At 31.3% G+C, this 21,997-nt stretch overlaps 1 protein-coding gene across 3 annotated transcripts in view; it reads left to right on the forward strand.

The window, feature by feature from the left end:
• Positions 1 to 3,242: 3,242 nt before the first annotated feature.
• Positions 3,243 to 21,997, forward strand: part of LOC139523557 (uncharacterized) — a 102,605-nt gene continuing 83,850 nt past the window's right edge. For all 3 annotated transcript variants that reach the window (XM_071317674.1, XM_071317675.1, XM_071317676.1), the window contains exons 1-20: positions 3,243 to 3,387; positions 6,858 to 7,421; positions 7,797 to 7,832; positions 8,237 to 8,800; positions 9,094 to 9,120; positions 9,590 to 9,706; positions 10,679 to 10,804; positions 11,449 to 11,475; positions 13,840 to 13,957; positions 14,203 to 14,345; positions 14,716 to 14,830; positions 15,261 to 15,400; positions 16,164 to 16,286; positions 17,163 to 17,192; positions 17,451 to 17,565; positions 17,903 to 18,147; positions 18,793 to 18,907; positions 19,270 to 19,547; positions 20,425 to 20,539; positions 21,608 to 21,750. In XM_071317674.1, coding sequence (XP_071173775.1) covers positions 3,315 to 3,387; positions 6,858 to 7,421; positions 7,797 to 7,832; positions 8,237 to 8,800; positions 9,094 to 9,120; positions 9,590 to 9,706; positions 10,679 to 10,804; positions 11,449 to 11,475; positions 13,840 to 13,957; positions 14,203 to 14,345; positions 14,716 to 14,830; positions 15,261 to 15,400; positions 16,164 to 16,286; positions 17,163 to 17,192; positions 17,451 to 17,565; positions 17,903 to 18,147; positions 18,793 to 18,907; positions 19,270 to 19,547; positions 20,425 to 20,539; positions 21,608 to 21,750 — 3,214 coding nt within the window. In that variant the 5' untranslated portion in view covers positions 3,243 to 3,314. The remainder of the gene's footprint in view (positions 3,388 to 6,857; positions 7,422 to 7,796; positions 7,833 to 8,236; positions 8,801 to 9,093; positions 9,121 to 9,589; positions 9,707 to 10,678; positions 10,805 to 11,448; positions 11,476 to 13,839; positions 13,958 to 14,202; positions 14,346 to 14,715; positions 14,831 to 15,260; positions 15,401 to 16,163; positions 16,287 to 17,162; positions 17,193 to 17,450; positions 17,566 to 17,902; positions 18,148 to 18,792; positions 18,908 to 19,269; positions 19,548 to 20,424; positions 20,540 to 21,607; positions 21,751 to 21,997) is intronic.

Consider the following 21,997-nt stretch of genomic DNA (forward strand, 5'->3'; position numbering starts at 1 on the left):
CTACTGTATATGGCATGTGTTTTGCTCTTTGTTGAAGGTGGTACGGTGGCCTATAGTTGTTAACGTCTATGTCATTCGGTCTCTTGTCGAGAGTTGTCTCTTTGGCAATCATATACCACATCTGGTTCAGTAATACATGATAATAAACAAATTAAACGTTTACAAAATTGAGAATAATGGGCAAAATAGGCTAAATAAATCATCAAAATTTATAAATGATTTAGAAAAATAGGTCAAAAATATAATATAGAGAATTATGGGGGAAATTATTTTGAATAAATCACTAAAAATCATACATGATATAGAAAAAAGGGCAAAAAATATAATATTGAGAATAATGGGATGCCAAAGTATACAGAATAGAGAATTATAGGCAAAAAATAAAAATAAAATACAGAAAGTGATCTTAAATATAAAAAATGGAGGCATTTCAATAAAGTTTCTTAAAGAAGCATAATATTTTCACAAGTGAAATGTAAGGGATTTGTACTTTTTACTAGTAGAAAACTATAACATGACGATTTGGAGTAATATTTTATTTTTGAATATTCATGAGTATTCATGCTATATGTATGCATACATGTACCAATACAACAATGCGTAAGAATAAACAAAAAACTTTATTTTCTTTGGGTTTATCCTTTCTTTATTATCACAATTGAATGTTTCATTTGTCGTTTTATAGGTTACATGACCATGTGCTCATGATAATAATAAGAAAACGTGCAACATTTGCCTTGGTCAATGCTGTTACACTAAGATATATTTAGTACGTCTTTCTGTATAATCTATGGCATAATGGTCATTTTCAAATTGCATGGGTAATGTTGTCCCATTTTGATCACCGTTAGGTGAAATGCTTTTCATCAATTGATGCTTTCGAATTTCCATTGTGTCAGTACGAACACGACTGATGAAAAAGAAATTTCAAAATAATGCAAAAATGCATGCAAATATGTTGCATCAAGTTTCAGTGTATACCCGTTTATAAAATTTCGATTCCCCCCAAGGGTTACTGGGAAATAGAAATATAGTCACTTGGTCTTCTTCCGACTGGCAGTAAAACGCTTGCCAAAGAGGGACGTCCGTTTGGCTGTACGGGATGTATTAAGTTTGCAGCCACGTCCGGTTAGAATGGGGACGTTAAATACGATGCCTCGTGTAAAGATAGTGCCTCGCTCTTCGCACGTAAAGAACCCTTGCAACAACTCTTTCAGGGGTCCGTAGGTGACCTGTTGCAAGGCAAAACTTCTGTCCCTATCCAATATACCCTCACTTTCTACTGACAGTCCGAATTTCGCCGACCATCATCCCGGATGGCCGCTATTATTACAAGATCTACCTTTTGTAATTATTGTTAACTTGTTCTCGCCCTGAACATGCATGAAATGTTTGCCACTGGACGTTAAGCAACCAACAATCAATCAATCCAGTGGCGTAGCTGGGTAGTTTTTACGTGTACGCCCGAACCTTGGCGAGGGATATGAGGGGTGCCAACCGCTCAATGTTAAAGCACCTGCTGGTAGTGGGTTCGAAAGAGACGAAGCCCCCGAAAGCTACCGTAAGGATTCCTGTCAGTACAAAATCATTGATAGCAACATACTTTTGAATCTAAATGGTTTGTTTGTTTTGGTTAATTTTGTAATATGTTAACTTATTCATCGTGTTAAACTGAAAGCTAGCTTAATGGTCATTGGTTTTAGATAAAACGTCCAAACCAATATTACTTTTAAATAAGTTTAAAGGGTGCCGTGAGTGAGCATACAATCGACAAAAGCACCTTTTAATGAACACGGGAACAAAATATTTCGAAGAGAGGCAATATAAAAAAAAATCTGGAACACCAAGGATTTCTTCCCACAAATAGTGAATCAATTTATCATTCCTTTAAAGGGATTAAAAAAAAAACTTAAATTTTCTTTTGATATTTTTTTCTTGATCTGGAATATTTCACGACAATCTATGAAGGTTTATAAATTGGGCATGTAAAACAATTAATTGTGTAAAGAAGAGCCCGGCTATCTGTCTATCAGAAAAGAACAGAAAAATGAACGAAAACAAATGCTTTCAAAATTTTAGTTTTAGACATTAGTCATAGAAAAAGCTTCCTCGGCATTTTCATAAAATTCGATGAAGGTTCGACAAGTAGTTAATGTAATTGAGAAATAACAAAATGTAAGCTCAAACTGCGACCACTTAATAATTGCAGAAAGAAATACATTTTATCCTTAAAATGCGGGAAAATTAAAGATATAATTGCATTATTATATTGCTCTGAATACTCTTTTGATCATAAACAGTTTCTGTCCAACTTTCGTAAAATTTCACGGAGAGTCATTCAATAGACTTTATCCACATTCGGAACCTAAATATTGACGCCGCTTTGTCTCGCTTTTGGGACATAAATCACAGGCTCGACAAAAATACAAACAGCATATCGCATCTGAGCAGATAGTGAATTGCTTTAAATATAAGAAAAGTACGTAGAATTCATAGTAGAGTCAGACTTTTACAAAAGATTCGAACAAATATATTAAATGATCTATTTGAGTAAATTTAGTCCCTTTTTATTCAACATTACAATCCATTGAAAAAAGAAGCACGAGGATGTTGTGCTTTTGACCAGTTTTTCTTATTCTATGTCGATTATCTGTTTTATTTTCAAAATTCAAGTGTACGCCCGGGCGTTTTGACGTAAACGTAGCTACGCGCATGCAATCAATCAAATTTCGATACGGTGCATTCGAATTTGAAGACGCGTAAAAAATGCACTATCATTCAAAATGAATATAGAAAAATACCCTAACTCCCTCCCTAGATACAAAAATGATAAATCTTTTTTACAAAATAATAAATCATTTTTACAAAATAAGGGGTGGATGTGAGCGTTCCAAATGACTGAATGTCAAGTAAAATATCTCTGGTTTCGGGTGGAGATCTTTCACATTGATTATTATACCACATCTTCTTGGTTTTTTTCGGACGAACAAAATTTATATTTGTGTTATTTACATTAACCAAAATATGTGAAAGGTGCTTTCCTTTGCCTCGTATATCTTGATCTTTTACCCTATCTTTCTAATTATATCTTTTCACATGAAAATTAGGAATGGTTCAACTATTATCTTCTGAATATGGAACAACTTATATGGTAGGCGTTCATTCTTAAAATTGTCTGACCTTTGCTGCTCTTTGCTTTATCAAGCTAACTTAAGCACTGAAATACGAACGATACTGATTACGCCAGCCTTAGTATATATAGCTCTGTCTTGCAATTGATTCTACATTATTTTTCGTATTTCGTATAACAAAGGATGTACTGCGCAACAGCGCTCATTCTTTGGACGGTCGCCGTCTATCAGACGGTGACATTTTCGAATGCAGCAGGTCAGTGTTCCTATTTTAAATTAGGTTGCTATGAGAAATAACAATAGTTCGATTACAATAAAGATCTTTCGAGTACAATTAATTTTAATCAGGTTGCCATGAGAAATGACAATTATTCGTTTACAATAAAAAATAAAATAAAACTTTTGTGTAGAATTAAATAAAATAAGGTTGCAATGAGAAATAACAATAGTTCGATTACAATAAAAATCTTTCGAGTACAATTAATTTTAATCAGGTTGCCATGAGAAATGACAATTATTCGTTTACAATAAAAAATAAAATAAAATTTTGTGTAGAATTAAATAAAATAAGGTTGCAATGAGAAATAACAATAATTTGTTTACAATTAAAAAAAAAAAAAACAAAAAAAAAAAAACACTTTTGTGTAGAATTAATTTACACAAGGTTGCAATGAGCAATTACGAACGTTTACATTATATACAAGAAGTATAGCCTATGCGTAGAATTGAACAACTAACGTATTACCTGCTTTAAATAAAACTGTTGTTAAATTTGTCATTTTTTTAAAACGAATAATAACATGAAGTGTTAAATGTGCAACAGTTTAATTCAATGCAGTTCAAGAGTCTTCAAATTGATAATATCAAGTTCATCTTTTTGCCTGTATTAATGATTTGTTAAAACGAATCAACTTAAATAATGGTAATGTTTTTAATGTTAAAGTCATGTATCCTTTACAGCGAAGACTTAAATTATGACGCGTTGTATCAGAATACAACTACATTAAGTTCCATTGCTATATATGAATGCACACTTCAACAGAATTTATAAAATAATAATGGTTTTGTGTAAACTTTTTCAGATCCTTTAATAACTTTTTTTTATTTATACGTTTATTTTGAATTTATATTACTAACAGTTGATGCTTCGGTCCGTTTTATTATTAATAGGTATTCCTCAATGAGTAATTTCAATGGTACTTTTTCTAATTTTCTTTTTCAAACGCTTCAAAGTTAAGTTGGACTGAAATAATAAAATTATTAAAAACCACGTGTTTCTATATGCACATCTTTTGATTATTCTGTAGACTTACTTTATCAACCTTGAAGTTCAAAATCTGACACAGATTTAGAACTGTAGTAGACATAACCACAGATAAAATATATGTCGTCTGTGACCAAGTCATGATCATGTATGAGGATCTGAAGAGTGGGTCCATCATTTCTTTATTCGTTAATTTTTCAAACCATTTTTATCTGTTCTTCATTTTTGGGCCAATTATTCCTATATTTTTTTAATATATAATTTAGCACCCCTTTATTTCCCATTCTTATTGTTTTAACATAATTTTCTTCTTTTTTTTTGCTTGCTCCTTATTCTGCAGCCTTTGTCCATTATTATCTATTGAATAAACTCATCTGGACCCTCTTGGTTTAGTATCATCTGCCGTTGTTATTTATATTCAGTATAGCGAGTTCTATTTTTTCCTGCTTTTAATTGTCACTATGCTAAGAGGATTCCAAGAAAAGCTATTTAAATACCTGTGTTTTTTTTATAAACATTACTATCACTTGAGGCGGACGAAGAAATGAACCTTTTTATAAAATTTTCTGCGCATGTTCCGACAAATTTCAATGCTCCAAATCAAGATCAACCGGTTGTTGTGTCTTTCTTTGTGAGATATTGTTTTTGAAAATAAGCTTGTATATGGCACTTGTGCTATCCTCTAAAAAAAACTTTCTTTAAAAAAAAATAAGATGTCCATGAATGTTTTACAAAGCTCGATGGTGTAAGGTACGTGTCACTGAGAATTTGACCTTAAAATGTCACGGCCCTCTTACAGAAAGTGTTGTCAAGGTTCACAAATATAAGGAGGGTCTTATCTAACACATGCTATTCTCTCGGACTGATAACATCAAAATATGCTTACAAACGCTTGATTTGCAATACCTTATGCATAATGCGTTGTTTCATCAAATTATATTTTTTTCTCGACTTTTTGTATTTGAAAATGACTGTAACGATTAAAAAAATTAAATGCTTGTGTAGCAATGATACCAATAGGTAAATAAGACTTGAATATTTTAATAATTTTCCTTTTAAGTACATATCTTCAAACGTCACTCAAATAAAAACTTTGTATATTTCCATGGCAAATTTATGGTGCGAGGTCTACATATTAAGATATATATATTGACATAAACTGCGCAAAAATAACCCAAAGATCACTTCTACTAATTGATTTAATTATATGTTACAACAATTTTATCATAATTTTCATAAATAGAGAAATACCCTTCGTATCAATTCAAAACTGTTCAATGTATCATTTTGTTCTCTTTGAATTCTGAATCAAACTTTGTCCAAATTTTTTGTTGAATATTTTGCTATCCGCATACCAAAAATCATGACAAAATAGAAACGATCGTAACCTTCATATACAAATACCTAATTTTGGTTGATGAAAATTCACGCCTCTTTATTTCTATTGAATTTATGTTTTCATGATCCTTGACTTTCAATTTTTTTATTTTGGACATCGAGTGATAATTGCAATACATATTCCATTTAACTTGTAACTTATAATATATTCATGATTAAAATAACAATAAAAAAGAAGGTGTGGCATGATTGCCAATGAGACAGCTCTCTACCAGAGATCAAAAGTTAACAGCTATAGGTCAATATAAGGCCTTAGTATGAATGACAAAGGATGTTTCTAAAACTATGATCCCTTCTCTTTCCAAAAACGTATATGAATAGAAAGGGTTGTAGGTTTATCGTCAATGAGACAGCAACCCAACGGCACAAACAAAACACAGGTATGTCATTAATTTCTACAAGATACTACATGTAAAATCATTACACATATTACAAGCAAAATTACTCTAGGACGTCGTGTGAAGCTAATAGACTTGCTCAGCAGAGATATCACCGGCATATACACTTCGCTCACAGTCCATAATTTGAATTTTCTTTTTTTTTAACTTTTCATTGCTGCAAACTTAAATAAAAGTTAATTTTCAAAAGATTGTGGCTGATGCGACGAACTCACAAGCTGTTGCAATATATGCGACCAAACTACATCATAACAGTTGAAGGGAATGATTTGGATATTAAAACAGAACTCTGTTACATACATGTATTTATAAATATTATGAAGCAACAAAATCCATTCATTACTTCAACCAATTTTATTGTATTTCAAAGTGTTATTTAGCAAGACAACGTATTGTATAACATTCTTGACACAATACATAAAATGCCAGCAAAGCGGCAACTATAAACTGTTGATCGGGAAAATTACGACACAAGACCTTAATGACCAAAGTTATGCGCTTTATTGACAAAAAAAGAAATATCATTTTAATAATTGTCTAAATGAAAAGAGGTTCTATTGTTTCTTTTGTATTTGTATAATTACATCTCAAGATACAAAATATCATTTTAGTGTGAATACAATATATTGATAGTAATAACCGACAGCAATCTTACTTCTATTGCAGGATGTTCAACAAAGGCAGATGTAACGTTCGTTTTAGATTCCTCAGATACAGTCGGACAAACAAACTTTGCAAAACAATTAAACTTTGTTAAGAATACAGTGAACAATTTAGATGTAGGTAGAGACAAAGTACGCATCAGTACTGTGACGTTTAGTTCTGGTGTTCATAATCAGTTTTTCTTAAACAATTATGACACCAAGGCAAACGTGATGAATGCTGTCTCCGGGATTCAATATCTGCCCGGAAGTACAGACACTTCAGATGCGTTAAAATACGTCACACAAACTTCGTTTACCCCACAACATGGAGGTAGAGGAGGTATACCACACATTATGGTATTGGTGACAGATGGGCCATCAATGACAAGGGATATAACCAAACTTCAAGCACAAACAGCCAAAGACAACAACATTAAGATCTACACTGTTGGAGTTGGTCATGGTATTGACATGGATGAACTTAAGTCAGTCTCAAGTGATCCAAACTCACGCTATCTCCTCACAGCTGACAACTACGATTCACTTGGCAGTCTTTCAGAATTACTGGCAACAAAAATGTGCAATGGTAAATTTTGCATTTATAAAGTCTTTTCTTTAATGTGTCCTAGAAATTTGTTAACCTTAAATGGAACTGGAAATTGTCATTTGATAGTAAATTACAAGATGCGATGCATTGAAAGAACATTTTTCTAATAGATCAAAATACTCATAATTTAAGAATAACTTGCTTCTGTTGTTTCAACATTTAACTCAATACAACTATTATTGGTGTGGAGTAGTCTAGGCCAGCCGACAGAAGCATAAATCTTACAACCATCAGTAATAAATGGTATTGTTGAAGAAAATAAATCCTATCTTGTCAATTCAATCTCTCGAAATGAACTCTCTCAGAGCGATAGATTTCTCTCATTTTGATTCTTCTTTATACTATTCTTTTCAGAGGTTCCCGGCGCTAACGTATTGCCTCCAGCAACAGGTAAGAAGCCTTAACCATGATCATTACATTTACAACAAACTTTCAATAACTTTGTTGTTACATCCCATGATCTCATAAAAGTTCTTTTTTGTATTTAAGCTTTGACAATTTAGACTACTAGTAATCTGCAAAAAACTAAAACTGCAAAAAAGAATGATAGGTATTATTTATATATCAAAAGTACCAGTAAAATCCAGTTACCAGTTCTGTATGCTTGTTTATGCTGTTAATAATAAAGAACAGTTCGTTAAAATTTAAATAACAAGTGTGGACACAGATCAGTGTGGATAGTATGTTTGGATGTTTGACAGTGTCTTCTGACAAAAAGAGATGTCGGGTTTTATATATATATAATTACTTCTTATCTTTTAAAATATTGTTTGAAATTTATCCTGTTTTTATAGGTTGTTTACAGAAAGCCGATTTGGTCTTCATGGTCGATTCATCTAGCACTGTAGGAAACCTCAACCTAGAAAAAACTGAAAACTTCATCAAAAACTTCGTAACAAAATTAAATGTTGGCAAAAATGCTGTTCATGTAGGACTCGAACAATACGGAAGCCGTCCATCATCTGAATTTGCTCTGCGTATGTACGACAACAGATATGATGTATTGAAGGCTATTCATGGAATGCAATTGATGGGAGGCGGTACCAACACAGGAGACGCTATTGAATTTGCCAAAACTACGATGTTTTCACCCGCAGCTGGTGCAAGATCTAACGTACCAAGAATAGCAATAATGGTGACCGACGGTGGTACTTCAGAAACCACTGCTGCCATTAATCAAGCTAATGAGGCAAGACTTGCCCATGTCAGTATGATTGGAGTCGGTGTTGGTGGTATGGTCAATGTGAATGAACTAAACAGTATTGCTGATAAGCCTTCTGCTAGTCACGTGATCACAGTACGAAATTACGACGAATTAGAAAGCATCTCTAACCAACTAATGACTATGACATGCGGTGGTAAGTTTTGCAATGACTAACGCTTAGTGGACAAAATTATGGTAAAATGTTACAATGAAAGTTGCCTGTAACTATCTTTAAGTGTCCTTTTCGTTTAATATAATGTTTGTTTGTTTGTTTGTTCTTTTCTTGTTTGTTTGTTCCTTTACATTTAGTTTTTGCTACCTTTTTATTGGTATTCATTTGATGAATTTATTTTTTAACATCAATGCTAAATTTCTAATCAAGATATAACTATTAATATTATTGGTATTACTATATTATACTCAACTGTGATTATTTATCTTTTTCAGTTCGAACAAGTATCAACTTTTCCCAGAGTAAGTATTAAAATTGAGAAATATGTACTTTCAAGTCATTGTTACCATCGAACCCGCATTTTATTGTGTTTACTTGTTGTACCATTGCTCATTGGCACGTGTTTTGTTTTAAACCTTCTAATTCAAAACTGATTTTTCATCCACTCAAGTATTACTTAATTCACTTCAACTTTTCGGTGTTAAAGTTAAGTAACCAAATCATATTATTATAACGTAAATAAATATTCAATACCAACTAGTGGTAAAAAAAATAGAATAAGATGCTTGTCATTATACTTGAAATAATTTCTTTATATACTGAGTAAAACATACTTCTGTGACGTAGACACTTAGCAATTCATTGTTTCATCCATTCTTGTTAAAGTCTACACATATAGTCAAAGGAGTTGAAGAAACAGTTATGTTAAATGAATGTTTGTGAAAATAACAATAACTCTTAAATAACGATAGTCGTTTTTGATTTCTTCAGATTACACTTCATGCACTGATAAAGTCAATAACTGCCAGGAATATGGATCCAGAGTGTGCACTGACTATAAACAATGGTCAGAAGTAAACTGTCGATCCTTCTGTCAAATCTGTTCATGTAGGTTATATTATATATTACTTTTGGTCTTATTTTATTACTATTTCAACCAAAACGTGTATGCATGATTTTGGAAAAAATAATCACGTAACAGCATGAATACCCACGCAAGCGAAATAGTTCTGTAAGTGTTGGTTAACTTTTATTTCTTTGGAATTATAAGAAAAAGGTTTATTCTTTAAAGAGTTTATGGCAGAATGGAATGTCGTTGTTTTTTTTTTTTTTTTTTTTTTTTTTTTTTTAACTTATACGAAATAGCCCGAATGCAAATATATGATGATCACAGTTCTTTGGTCTTTGTTTGGACATTTAAAAGATTTCATAAACATAATCGCCATAATCTGGCAGTCTCTTCGTATGTACAATCAACAACTGTTACAGGATGGAAGATCGGGCACCATGTTTTTATTAATTAACTCATCAAAGATATTATGATACATATCAGGATTGAAAATTTGTATATATGCGCCAGACCCGCTTTTAACCTAAAAAAGACTCATCAGTGACGCTCGAATAAAAAAGGCCAAATAAAGTTCGAAATTGAAGGTGTATTGAGGACCAAAAATTCCTAAAAGTTTTGACAAATACAACTATGGTAATCTTTTCCTGAGGTAGAAAATGCTTAGGACTTCGAGCATGTAAAGAGTAGACTCAGGTTTTGACGAAAGTCCCTATGCGTTATTACCTTAAACGTATACATATCTTAAATTGAATTTAATTAGCATATTACATGAATGACTATGTGAGGGAAACAAAGGTACAATTACTACAACTTGCAAATTTCAATAAAAAGGAGTTTTAAAAAAGCCTCTTGCATTTCAAAGAAAACGTTATGAATTTGATTGCAGAAAGTATATTATAAATTATATAATGTTTATGTTTTGTATAGTGTATATATGCTGGTTCTTTAGGTGTTGTTTTGAGACACTGTATAAATGAAGTTGGTAAAACTTTTGTAATTTTATTCTTTAGACAAATACTCTGTAACCGAGACATGTGTTGATCAACTGTCTAACTGTGCCACTTATGGAAAAAGTTCCTGTACATCATACAAACAATGGGCTCAGGACAACTGTAAACAATATTGTGGATTCTGCAGTAAGTATTATAAAATCATCATTTCTTGTAAGCAGTGTTTACTATTCAATAATCTTTTATCCAGTCGAGAAAAAAAGCTCATCATTGATACCAGGATTAATTATAATGTTGTACCCTAGTCGTTTCGCGCACAAAGTCTATCATTTGACGCCCGAATAAAATATAAATATACCAAGCGTAATATTTTGCCCACGGAACGCAAAAGTCATGTTTCCTCTACAAAAAAAAAACGCATCTGTGATGCTGGAATAAAAAAAGAGGCCAATTAAAGTACGTATGAGTCTGAAGAGCATCAAATAGATTTTGTCTAATTCATCTGAGATCATCTACACTGAAATAGAAAATCCTACGTGATTTTTTTTTAATTCAAAGTTATGTAAACGTCTAATTTAAGAATAAGACCTGGTAAATCATGTCAACACAGAAGTGCTGACTGCTAAAATATTTCATTTTTTTTTATATAATTATTATTTTAACTATTAATCTCACTGCCGGTATAACAAACTTTGATAATATCATGTATTATATAGTCATTATAGTGGCTAGTGCTAAATGCCGAGTTTTGGTTTAACAAGGGGTAACTTGAATATTAAATAAATCTAGATAGACTTAATTATAAGCTAACTTTGTTCTTCATGTTTCAGCTTCTGCAGCACTAACAGGTGGATTTTGTAAGTATTTTAAAACTATTTTTACATGCTCGGATAATACGTACATCACTGATACATTAAATTTGTAAAACTTGTACAAATTTCAAGAATTTTGTCTTGGGATTACCTGTAAAATTAAAAGGTTTTTAGAGTTAGAAAAGAATAACAAAATTTAATGTCTGTTGTTTTTTTTTAAAACCCGAACAGACATGAATGAAATAATCGGAAGATTGCATATAAATTACGGAAATTATTGGAGTCTCCGTCACGTATTTGTGTTTTAGTATCGCCTTGGTTTAGTTGTGGATTACAAAATACAAAATTGAATTTTAACGTGAAATATCTAGGAATTATGAGTTCAATGGCATCAAGCATAAGGTTTTTGGTTGTTACACATATAACGACTGTAATTGGAGATAAAAATCATTACCCGATTAACAATGATTAACTGAAACAATGATAAAAATGTACAGATTTACAAATTTGCGTGAATAATTATGTCAATTATACGATTGATACACCTGTACACATGATCAGAGACAAATATAAACATATGTCTCTGACAGGATACATGCATTGATCACTGCGTTGATTTAATAATAAGTTATGTATGGTATCTTTCTTTATGTACTAGTGTACGTTTCTTGTTATTTTCTAATGATTTTTTTTGTACAAAGGAACACACTGCATCTTTCATTTGTCTTTTGAAGATTAATGAAGATGATATAATCATGATAATTGCCTTAAGCTGATAATTTTGTTTTGCTTTTCATAGATTTAGTATTACTTTATTTTACGTATGTTTTTATCTTCATATGAATTGTGAAAGCCTTTATGGGCGTTTTTCAATAAAAACGTATTTTCTTGTCCTAGCCACTTTAAAAAAAATGTGTTTGATCTTTGCAAGTAATTTTTTGTGCAGTCAGTACATTGAATTAGATTTAACATTTTTAAGCAAAGAAACAGTTTATTTTTTAGAGGGATTGATAAGATATTGACTCCTGAATGGTCCAAAACAACCAAAAATTTGGCATGTCCCTAGACCGCCTGTCCAACATTCATACTCTAAAATATCGTAAAAAAATGAAGAAATTAATGTTTTTTTTACTTTACATAAGTTCTTTAATAATTCAAAAGTATGTTCAGAGCCAACATATTCTAATAAACAGCTTTCAATATAGTTTTTTTAATTTCAGAAGGTGTGTCCCTCACATATTGTCCACTACGAAACGAAGTCATTAAAATTTGCCAATAAACAGTTTTATAAAATCAATGTAATTTTTGTTTGCAAGAGATATAAACATTAGGGTCTTACAAAAGAAGTGATGCTTTTATAACGGCAATTAAATTGTTGGTAAGAAAAATTGAGCACATCAAATGGACCAAAGTGATACCGTATTTTTGATAATGTCCCCTACGAAACGGGTCAAATCTCCTTCAGTATCTGGTTTTAAAATTATGAAAAAAATATCAGTGTACAGCTTGATAAATGCTTTGATGAATACAATCAGTCTTGTTACTATTACAATATAGGGATTGTGGGGAAAAAATAAAGCATGCGAATACGTCCCTTACGAAACGGTCCCCTACAAAACAAGTATGGGAGAAAAACGTTTCGTAGTGGACACTACCACTACCATTGAGTCTTTTTTTAATCTTTTTTCAATTATATTCGTGCAAAAGAAATAACAAGGGTTAGTTTCATGTAATTTTTATTATGTTTTTATTAACATATAATAGGGTTGATGTCAACTACGAAACTTTTTGTCCACTACGAAACGATTTTGTCCACTACGAAACGCATCAAAATGTCCACTACGTAACATGAGTTGAACCTTCATATGTGAAGTACTGTCTAATCTTTATCGATAAAAATGATTTTCTAATTCAGAAAAAAAATTATATTTTTCTAGTATTTAAAGTAAACAAACTGGAATGTCTATAGGAGACATTTAAAATTGCAAAAAATATGTGTGTTTAGAAGAAGTTTCGTAGGGGACAAAAGTCCCCTACGAAACAGTACACAAATTATGAAAATAATATCATTTTAAAGAATATTTAAGATTGCACTTTTTGTTTACAAACAGGTCTATTATAGAGGTATTCAAAATAACTCTTGAAATTAAATTTTAGACAAGTTGATTTTCCATTTTTTTTAGGTCTGTCAGACTGAAATGTATGCTTTTATTGAAAAACGCCCTTATATGGCTTTAATCAGTTAATAATGTGTAAGTGCAAAAAAAAATATTATATTAAAGGAGGGATGACAGAAAATTTCGAGATGATGAGATATGGGCTTTAGATTTTTTTCCACTTTGGGATAGTTAGTGATACATGTAAGGTGTATCAACGACAGTTTCTTTAAAAATTTTAATTTTATTACAGACAATCGATGCGCTTACAAAGGAAAATCATACAGCCCCGGACAGAAATGGTATGATGGCTGTGATTATGAATGTGTCTGTCAAGATGGAGCCACTGGACGTTACCAATGTTATAATAGGTTTGTTTTTTTATGATTGTCTATAACAAGATTTGCGTAGCAGCTTATTTAAAAGTGTGCACCATATAAGTCCTTTCTTATAGTTTATTTCTTAAATTCCATTTTTAAGGGAGCAAATCATTGAAAAGTTTAATGAAGTCACCGTCACATGACAAAATTATGTCTATGAGTTGATAGTCAAAATACTTTCAGCCAATCAGACTTATTCAGAAGATGTGTTACATCCAAAATTAAATTATTTACAGGTGCCCTGTATACTACAACCTACCATCAATGTGTACTCTTGTCAGGAAACCAGGAGAATGTTGTTTACAACCTGTCTGTAACTTTAAACCAGCCATTCAGAAGTTTGAATCATCAGGGAAAGGACAAAATCAATTTGGAATTGGTAGGTGCACTATACAAGATAATGACATTCATGAGGTTTTTTTTAGTTTCAGGTTAGTCCTGTATGATGCAAATGTGCTAATATTGGTTTGTATTTGACCTTCAGCTTTTCTAACTTATGGCACTATCTAAGAGCACCTGGCAAACCTAAACCATAAACTGCTTTGTACTACATGTAATAAGACCTTTCATTAAAAAGAACTGTAATGTTTGAACAAAAATTACTTCTTTCAAAACCTTAAATTTGAAAACGCCTTTAACATGTTTAAAAAGTGATGTTTTCATCAGAAATGTCTAAATTGATACTAAACAGCCATGTTAACCTTGCAACAATCAAAGAATAGTTTTTAACCTCCCTTGATACTTTTCAGATGTCTGTGTATACAAGGGAAAACAATATTACCAAGACCAAAGTTGGACTGATGGATGTGACTACCAGTGTACATGTACTGCTGCCAAAACAGGTCTCTACCAGTGCGAACAATTGTAAGTCTTCAAAATTTTAGAATTGCAGATACTTTTACATGTTAAATGGGTATCTTGTTTCAAGGCCAGGCTTGCTTTTTTTCAAACCTTGTACAATTACATGTATTTATGACCAGATGAAACCATAACAAACTACAAAAATACCAATGTATAACATTTAAAGGATTTGCATTACCTGCAATCTATTTTCTTTGTAAAATTATATAAAAGGGTGAAAACAATTTCATGGATAAAGCTGTAGATTTTTCTTGATAAATTTTCTAAAAAATAAGCATAAAAATTGAATTCTCATGACAACATAATTTCCTAATCATTGGGCAAGATATGATATAATTGAACAAGATACTACAACATCTTTTAAACAGAACATAGTTTTAAATGTGTATTTATACAATGTATACATCTAGTGAAAATTTCTTTTTATTTTCAGATGTCCATCCTTTTCTGTTCTCCCCCAGATCTGTCATTTAGAACAGACACCAGGACAATGTTGTAAGAAACCAGTCTGTGAATTTACCCAACAAGCTGGTACCTTCTCTGGTAATGGAATGATCAGTGGAACTGGAGTCAGTAAGTCTAAAAATTTTACCTTTGAATCATCTTATAAATCATGTTAATATGATATATATCCTTTTATAGCTGACTATTTGCTATGGGTTTTACTCATTGCTGAAGGTTGTATGGTGACTTTTAGTTGTTAATTTCTGTGTCATTTGGTCTCTTGTGGAGAGTTGTTTCATTGGTAATTATACATGTACCACATATTCTTATTTATATATGGAATATTGAAAAGGTTTTTTTTTAAAAGATCAAATTGATAACCTCTGAAACTGGTAGACCTGCATGTGAACTTAAAATTAAAGACCTTTGAATCAAAAAAAGATTTACAACCTCAACAGTGTTATAACCCAAACCATTGAACAATAAACAAGTCAAAAACTCCACCAATTGTCTTCAAAATAAGTTGTGATATTGTAATGAATGACTTGCTTAATTGTAATATACATTTAGGTTCTCAGACTCAAACAATTTGTTTTAAGACACAAGAATGACAGAAAGTAAGAGGAAAACAATGAATTAGTGGAAGACTTCATTTAATCTTATAAGGGATAGATGAAAGGCAAATCATTATTGATGTGACTCTAATAAGTATACTAGAACTTCTTTCCTAATGTTTAATGTTTTGATTTAACATTTCCAAAAACAAATTTTATTACGAAACATGCTTTTATGGCCTTTTTTAAAGGTAAAATAAGAATTGCTATAAATTTTAATGTTATTTGTAGCATGCTAATTTGTACATACACATGTGTGTTTTCCTTTTTTTATCTAGACCTTCAGGCCCCATTTTCTGGACCTTGTCTTGACCTGGTAACCTGTTCTAACTATGGTAGTGATGTGTGTACAACATACAAGGACTGGGCCATGAAAAACTGCAAAAACACCTGCAACTTCTGTAAGTAAATTGTAGTCTACTTTTGAAATGAATTTTAGTTTAAATATGAAAGGTGTATACAGCTTTTCTTTGTGAATACTTCTTACACTTTTATAGTAGGTGCAATGATATAAAGATTACATTTGATCATATAATGTTTAATTTTTTTGGGCTAAAAATGACTACATATTTTTATATTTACACTTAAAAAGAAAGATTAATCATTAATTAAAAACGTATAAATAGGGATATTGGGGATACCTTTATTTCTGTGGATCCAATATTTGAGGATGGAGATTAACACACTTTCATACACTTACAGGCAATGATTTGATTTACATGATTTAAACAAATTTAGATTTCAAGTTGAATTCACCAGTTGAAAGACAGTAGATTTACACTAGTAAAATTGATTGTTTAGCACTTGAGTATCAATACAATACAATACAATACAAATATGTTTATTATAGTGACATTGTGTATTACAAATTATGTACAATATTGAAATATTTCAATTAAATTACACCCGGCCCAATGGACCTATAAGTCACTTCAAATAGATACTATAGTATAAATTCAGATTGTCATCAGGAATTTTATATACATGTTAATTATTTAAATATAAGTGTTGTCTGCGTTTTGTTAATGAATGTTCTAAGTATCGAGCTGTTTTTCAAGGATATTCTGACAATAATAAATTATAATTCAAATTTAATACGGTTTCACTAAGTCCAGAGAATAATTGATTACGTAGTCCATTGTAAAATTGGCATTCAATCAGAAAGTGTAGTTCATTTTCAACATGTCCGGAGTCGCACATTCTAAATATCCGTTGGTATTCTGGCTCACCAACAAAACGTCCTACGTCAAATGATAAATGATTTTTTTATGTTTTAGGTCCAAGCTCCCAAGTTTCAGGACCAAATGGTAAGTAAATATAGGTTACTTATTCAGTATAACATGTTCATCACACTTGAAATATAAGAATCGTTATGAATATCATATAATAATCAATCATTGACTGTTTTTTTGTTTTATCAATGAAATATCTATGATATCTCAGTAACATAATGGAAAATAAACAAAAACTGACTGCTAATTACAAATTGAGTGCAAGATATGTAAACCTCTGTTTTTCCCCCAATTTTCATAGTCTCTTTATTTTGTAATTTCTTGATATTATAGATCGTTGTGTATATGACGGAAAATCATACAAACAGGGAGAAGTCTGGTCACCAAAATGTGACTCGAGATGTTCCTGTGAAAATGCCAAATATGGTTATTATAGATGTGTCAATACGTAAGTACAATGTTATATCAATTTCATTGAATGTTTATAGAATTGATTGGTATTTTTTTCCCTACCTCAGAATTCAGGGAAATACATTAGCTTATTGGTATTACACCTAAAATTGAGAATGGAAATAAGGAATGTGTCAGAGAGACAACAATTTGTATTTTTCTTGTTTTGATTTCTTAAAGGTCAAATTTACCGGAAGGTTTTTTTTCACACTTTTATTCTTATTATGACATTAGCAATATTAAACCGCATTAGAAAATATCCAATTTGACAGTATTCGTAAAAAAAAAGTCTTGACCACAATGCAACATTGCTTTGAGTAAAATATTTATTTCAGATGTCCCACCTATACTAACTTACCATCAGGATGTAATCTGAACAGAAGAAATGGTGAATGTTGTCTCAAAGTACAGTGTACCAATGGAGTGTTCTTACAATCTGCCACCAGCAGCTACTCCCTAGGTGGAGGAGGAGGAATTCAAATCATCAGTCAGAATGGAAATGTCTTCCCCATACCTACACTGGCTGGGGGTTATGTCCAAGGAGGAGGATCGGGAACAGGAATGCTCCCTCCAACTATAGGTTTGGATGATTTTTTTTATTTATAGAGTTTTTAGAAATAATCTGAAAAGACCCTAGCTGGTAAATTTTTTCTTTGAATAGAAATAGAGTTGACATATTTTGTAAAGTAGTCTGAATTGTAATACAAAAAGTTTGACACCTATTTCTCTGAAATATAATCTGTACACATGTATTATGTCTTAGCTTTTGGTTCATATTGATCTTGTTTATATTAAACTTGATTTCAATTTTGATACTGGTAGGTCTTTTAACTTCTATAATAATATCAAAAGGTGCCATTAGATAAAAGAACCATAACAATAGTGGTAAAGGGTAGAAACACAAAAAAATACTGAACTCCGAGGAAAATTCAAAAAGGAAAATCCAAAATCAAAAGGCAAAATCAAAAGTCCAAACACATCAAATGAATGGATAACAACTGTCATATTCCTGACTTGGTACAGGCATTCTCTAATGTAGAAAATGATGGATTGAACCTGGTTTTATAGCTAGCTAAACCTCTCACTTGTATGACAGTCGTATCAAATTCCATTACATTGTCAACGATGCATGAACAAAACAAACATACTCAAAGAGTAAAAAAAGGTAGATAGATACCACAGTGATATTTTTTTTCTAAATACACATATTGAAAATTTCTTGCAGATGGATGTCTTTATAATGGTCAAGTGTATTCACAAAATCAAGCATGGATGGATGGATGTGCTAAATACTGTGTATGTGTAGATGCTACTAAAGGTCAAATGTCATGCAGAGCAAGGTAAGGGTTCATTGAAATGACTTTTACATATATTTAACATGTCCAACATGGAGTATAACAGGGTTAGAAATCAAACAAGCTACAAAATCATCAGTTTTTTATACTATACTATCTTTTTTCTTTGCCTTTGCAGCAAATACACTGTGTTTAAATATACCAGTGAATATTTGTTGTCAACATACAGTCTTGAACAATAGAAAATGTGTTAAGCTCTAAATTATCAGAACATTTGAGAATAAATTTAACAGAGATTATCAAATGTCAAAGATCTGATAGTAATACAATGTAAAACCTAGTGCCTTAGTGAGATACATGTTAATTTTATTTATTTGTTTATTTATTGAAGTAATTGGTATTTTCAGATGTCCAAAATACACAAACATGTCACCAACATGTGTCATGAGCACTGACACTAACGACCCATGCTGCTCAGCTCCAAAATGTACCTTTGATGCAAATTTGGGAAGAGTACCTCAACCACTGCCAGCTTTTGGCCAGTCTGCACTCTCTTACTCAGTAGTCTCCCCTAACACAGGAGCAAGTCAACACAATGGTTATGGAAAGACAGTCATCCCTCTGTTTAACACAGCTTTCACACCAGCACCCCCAACTGTTGATCCAGGAAAAATGTCAGCCGGAGGTTGGTATAGTAAAACATATTTGGTAAAATACTGTGGATTCATTTATATTTGTGGGATAACAACTTTTTGGGGGTATCTTGGGTAAACATGAACCACAAGTTTCAATGTTTAACAAGGTATACCATTTGTAAAGGCTTGTATGCATCATATGAAAAAAACATGCTATTAAAAACTTATTGCAATAAACTTTTCATACTTTTCATAAATGCATAAAATAAACTGAATCCATAGTAGGGTTTTACTCATAAGTAAAATAGGCATTGTATTTTGATAGCTTCAGTTTAAGATATTTCTTTATCAAAAACAGCATTTCTGTATTATGCTCTGAATGACAATGAAATCTGAAGAATAACACACAAGAAAATAGCACTGAATTGAAATATTAAAAAGATCTTCAATAACTTTTATTATTGCATACTAATGCATAGCAATATAATATTTCCCACAGAAAGTAATCAAAAGTTAGCAATAAAATTCTAGTATTGCACTAGTGCAATAAATCTTCAAAATTCTTCAAAAATTGTTCATGATGTCATCAGCGACAAAATTTTAGTTTAAACCAATTTTTACTTTCAAATATTATATTGCTATACAATAAAAGGGTTATTGCAGGAATATTGGGGAATATCGTCCCTCATAGAACATATATTGCACTCACAAGCTCATGCAATATTAAATTCTACTCAGGACAATATTCATGCAATAACCCTATAATCCTTACACAAAGATTCAGTATATTTTGTCAAAACAGTATTCCAAAAATGTTTTTTTGCACCAAAGCATTTAAATTATTTCTGAATTTACAATTTTCAGAAATTTGCTTCCATGAAAGCTTTTGAAGTTTACAATTACATTGTTTATTTTATTATAATACAGGATACTGTGACTATGGAGGAAAACGATACAACGTTGGACAGAAATGGGACGTAGGATGTCAGTATAACTGTATTTGTGATGATGGAACAGCTGGTCATTACACATGTGTAGAAAAGTATGTACACAATTTCTTTATATAAATATGTGTATAAATAAAGGTGTCATGGGGTTTACATCAATGAAACAACATCCCAACACTATAAAAACAGATTTCAATAAATGTGTAGTTTGAACTTTCACTAAATGTTTTGTCAAATTATTCAGTTTTGGATGAGGTTTTTTTTTGCACAAAATAGGATTTCTAACATTTGTAAGACCAAGTTTACATAATAGTTGATAATTATTTGTTAATTTACTTTTCTATATCAACTGAGAAAAGATGTTATTTGAAAATTTCCTATGTACACCAGTATACTATTCAAAGGAGTATGTTCAATAAGGTCCTAAAATGGCCCCCTTTTTTTAGCGTAAATTTCAAATTCGGATTTATTGACCAATATCACGATAAATTATAGCTAATACATTGAATAGATAGGATATAAGCCATTTTGTTGAAAATCTTACGTTCTGCTCTTCATTATGAAGTCACAAATTGTATTCATATTGGTTTTTCACGAAAAAATCAATGAAAATGGGTAAATTTCCATAGATTATTGGACAGGAAATATAGAGCGCATACATGGACAACAAAGATTTTTTTAAATAATGTTTGTGAAGACATTTCACATGTCTTATTTGAATATTAAGCTTGTCGACGCCTGCGCTCTATGTTTCCTTGTCCTTTATTTGGTTGAAATCCAGCTGATTTTTTCAAATTTCACCAAAATCCCTTATCTTGACCTTTCTGGGATGTAAAATTCAAAGTGTTAGAATTAAACTTTGACAAAAACAGTTCTGTTTAACTTTCTCACACGTCTTTAAGGCAACTTAAATCATTTATTGTCTTGTTACTATGAACTTTATAATTGGGGCCAAATATGGCCCTTACCGAACTTACTCCTTTCTGGGGAGACTATTAATGTATGTATGATTATTTTTTCTCCAATGCATAATTTCCTACTTTAAACACCCTAGATGTCTGTATTACACATATTAAGTTGTAGTACTGTAAAACTGATTAAAGAAGTCTCATAGCACATTTTTATATACAAATGATAATATTGAATTATGGACTTATTTTTAGGTGTGTTCACTACTCCAATCTACCACAAGGTTGTTTCCTTATTCAAGATGCAGCTAATCCATGTTGTAAGGTTCCAAGATGCTCTGTACCTCCAGAATACGAAATTGTCACAGGAGTAAGAACTACACCATCAGCAAGAACTGGTAAACACAATTTTATAAGAATTTATTTTTATTCATCAAATATGCATGCAGTCAAAAATGACCAATAAGCCGTGTTCAAAATAACAATCCCATGTCTACCCTTTTACATTTATTTTAATGGAATAACCTGTAGTTAATTTGATGGTTAAAAAGTGTTTTTTTTTCTAATTCATCTGAGCTATTGTCTGGATATAGTCTCTAAACAAGCTAACTAGCAGTAATTATACATAAATAAGACTATGTGATA

This window comes from Mytilus edulis, chromosome 5 (assembly GCF_963676685.1).
Source record: "Mytilus edulis chromosome 5, xbMytEdul2.2, whole genome shotgun sequence".
Classification (NCBI taxonomy): domain Eukaryota; kingdom Metazoa; phylum Mollusca; class Bivalvia; order Mytilida; family Mytilidae; genus Mytilus; species Mytilus edulis.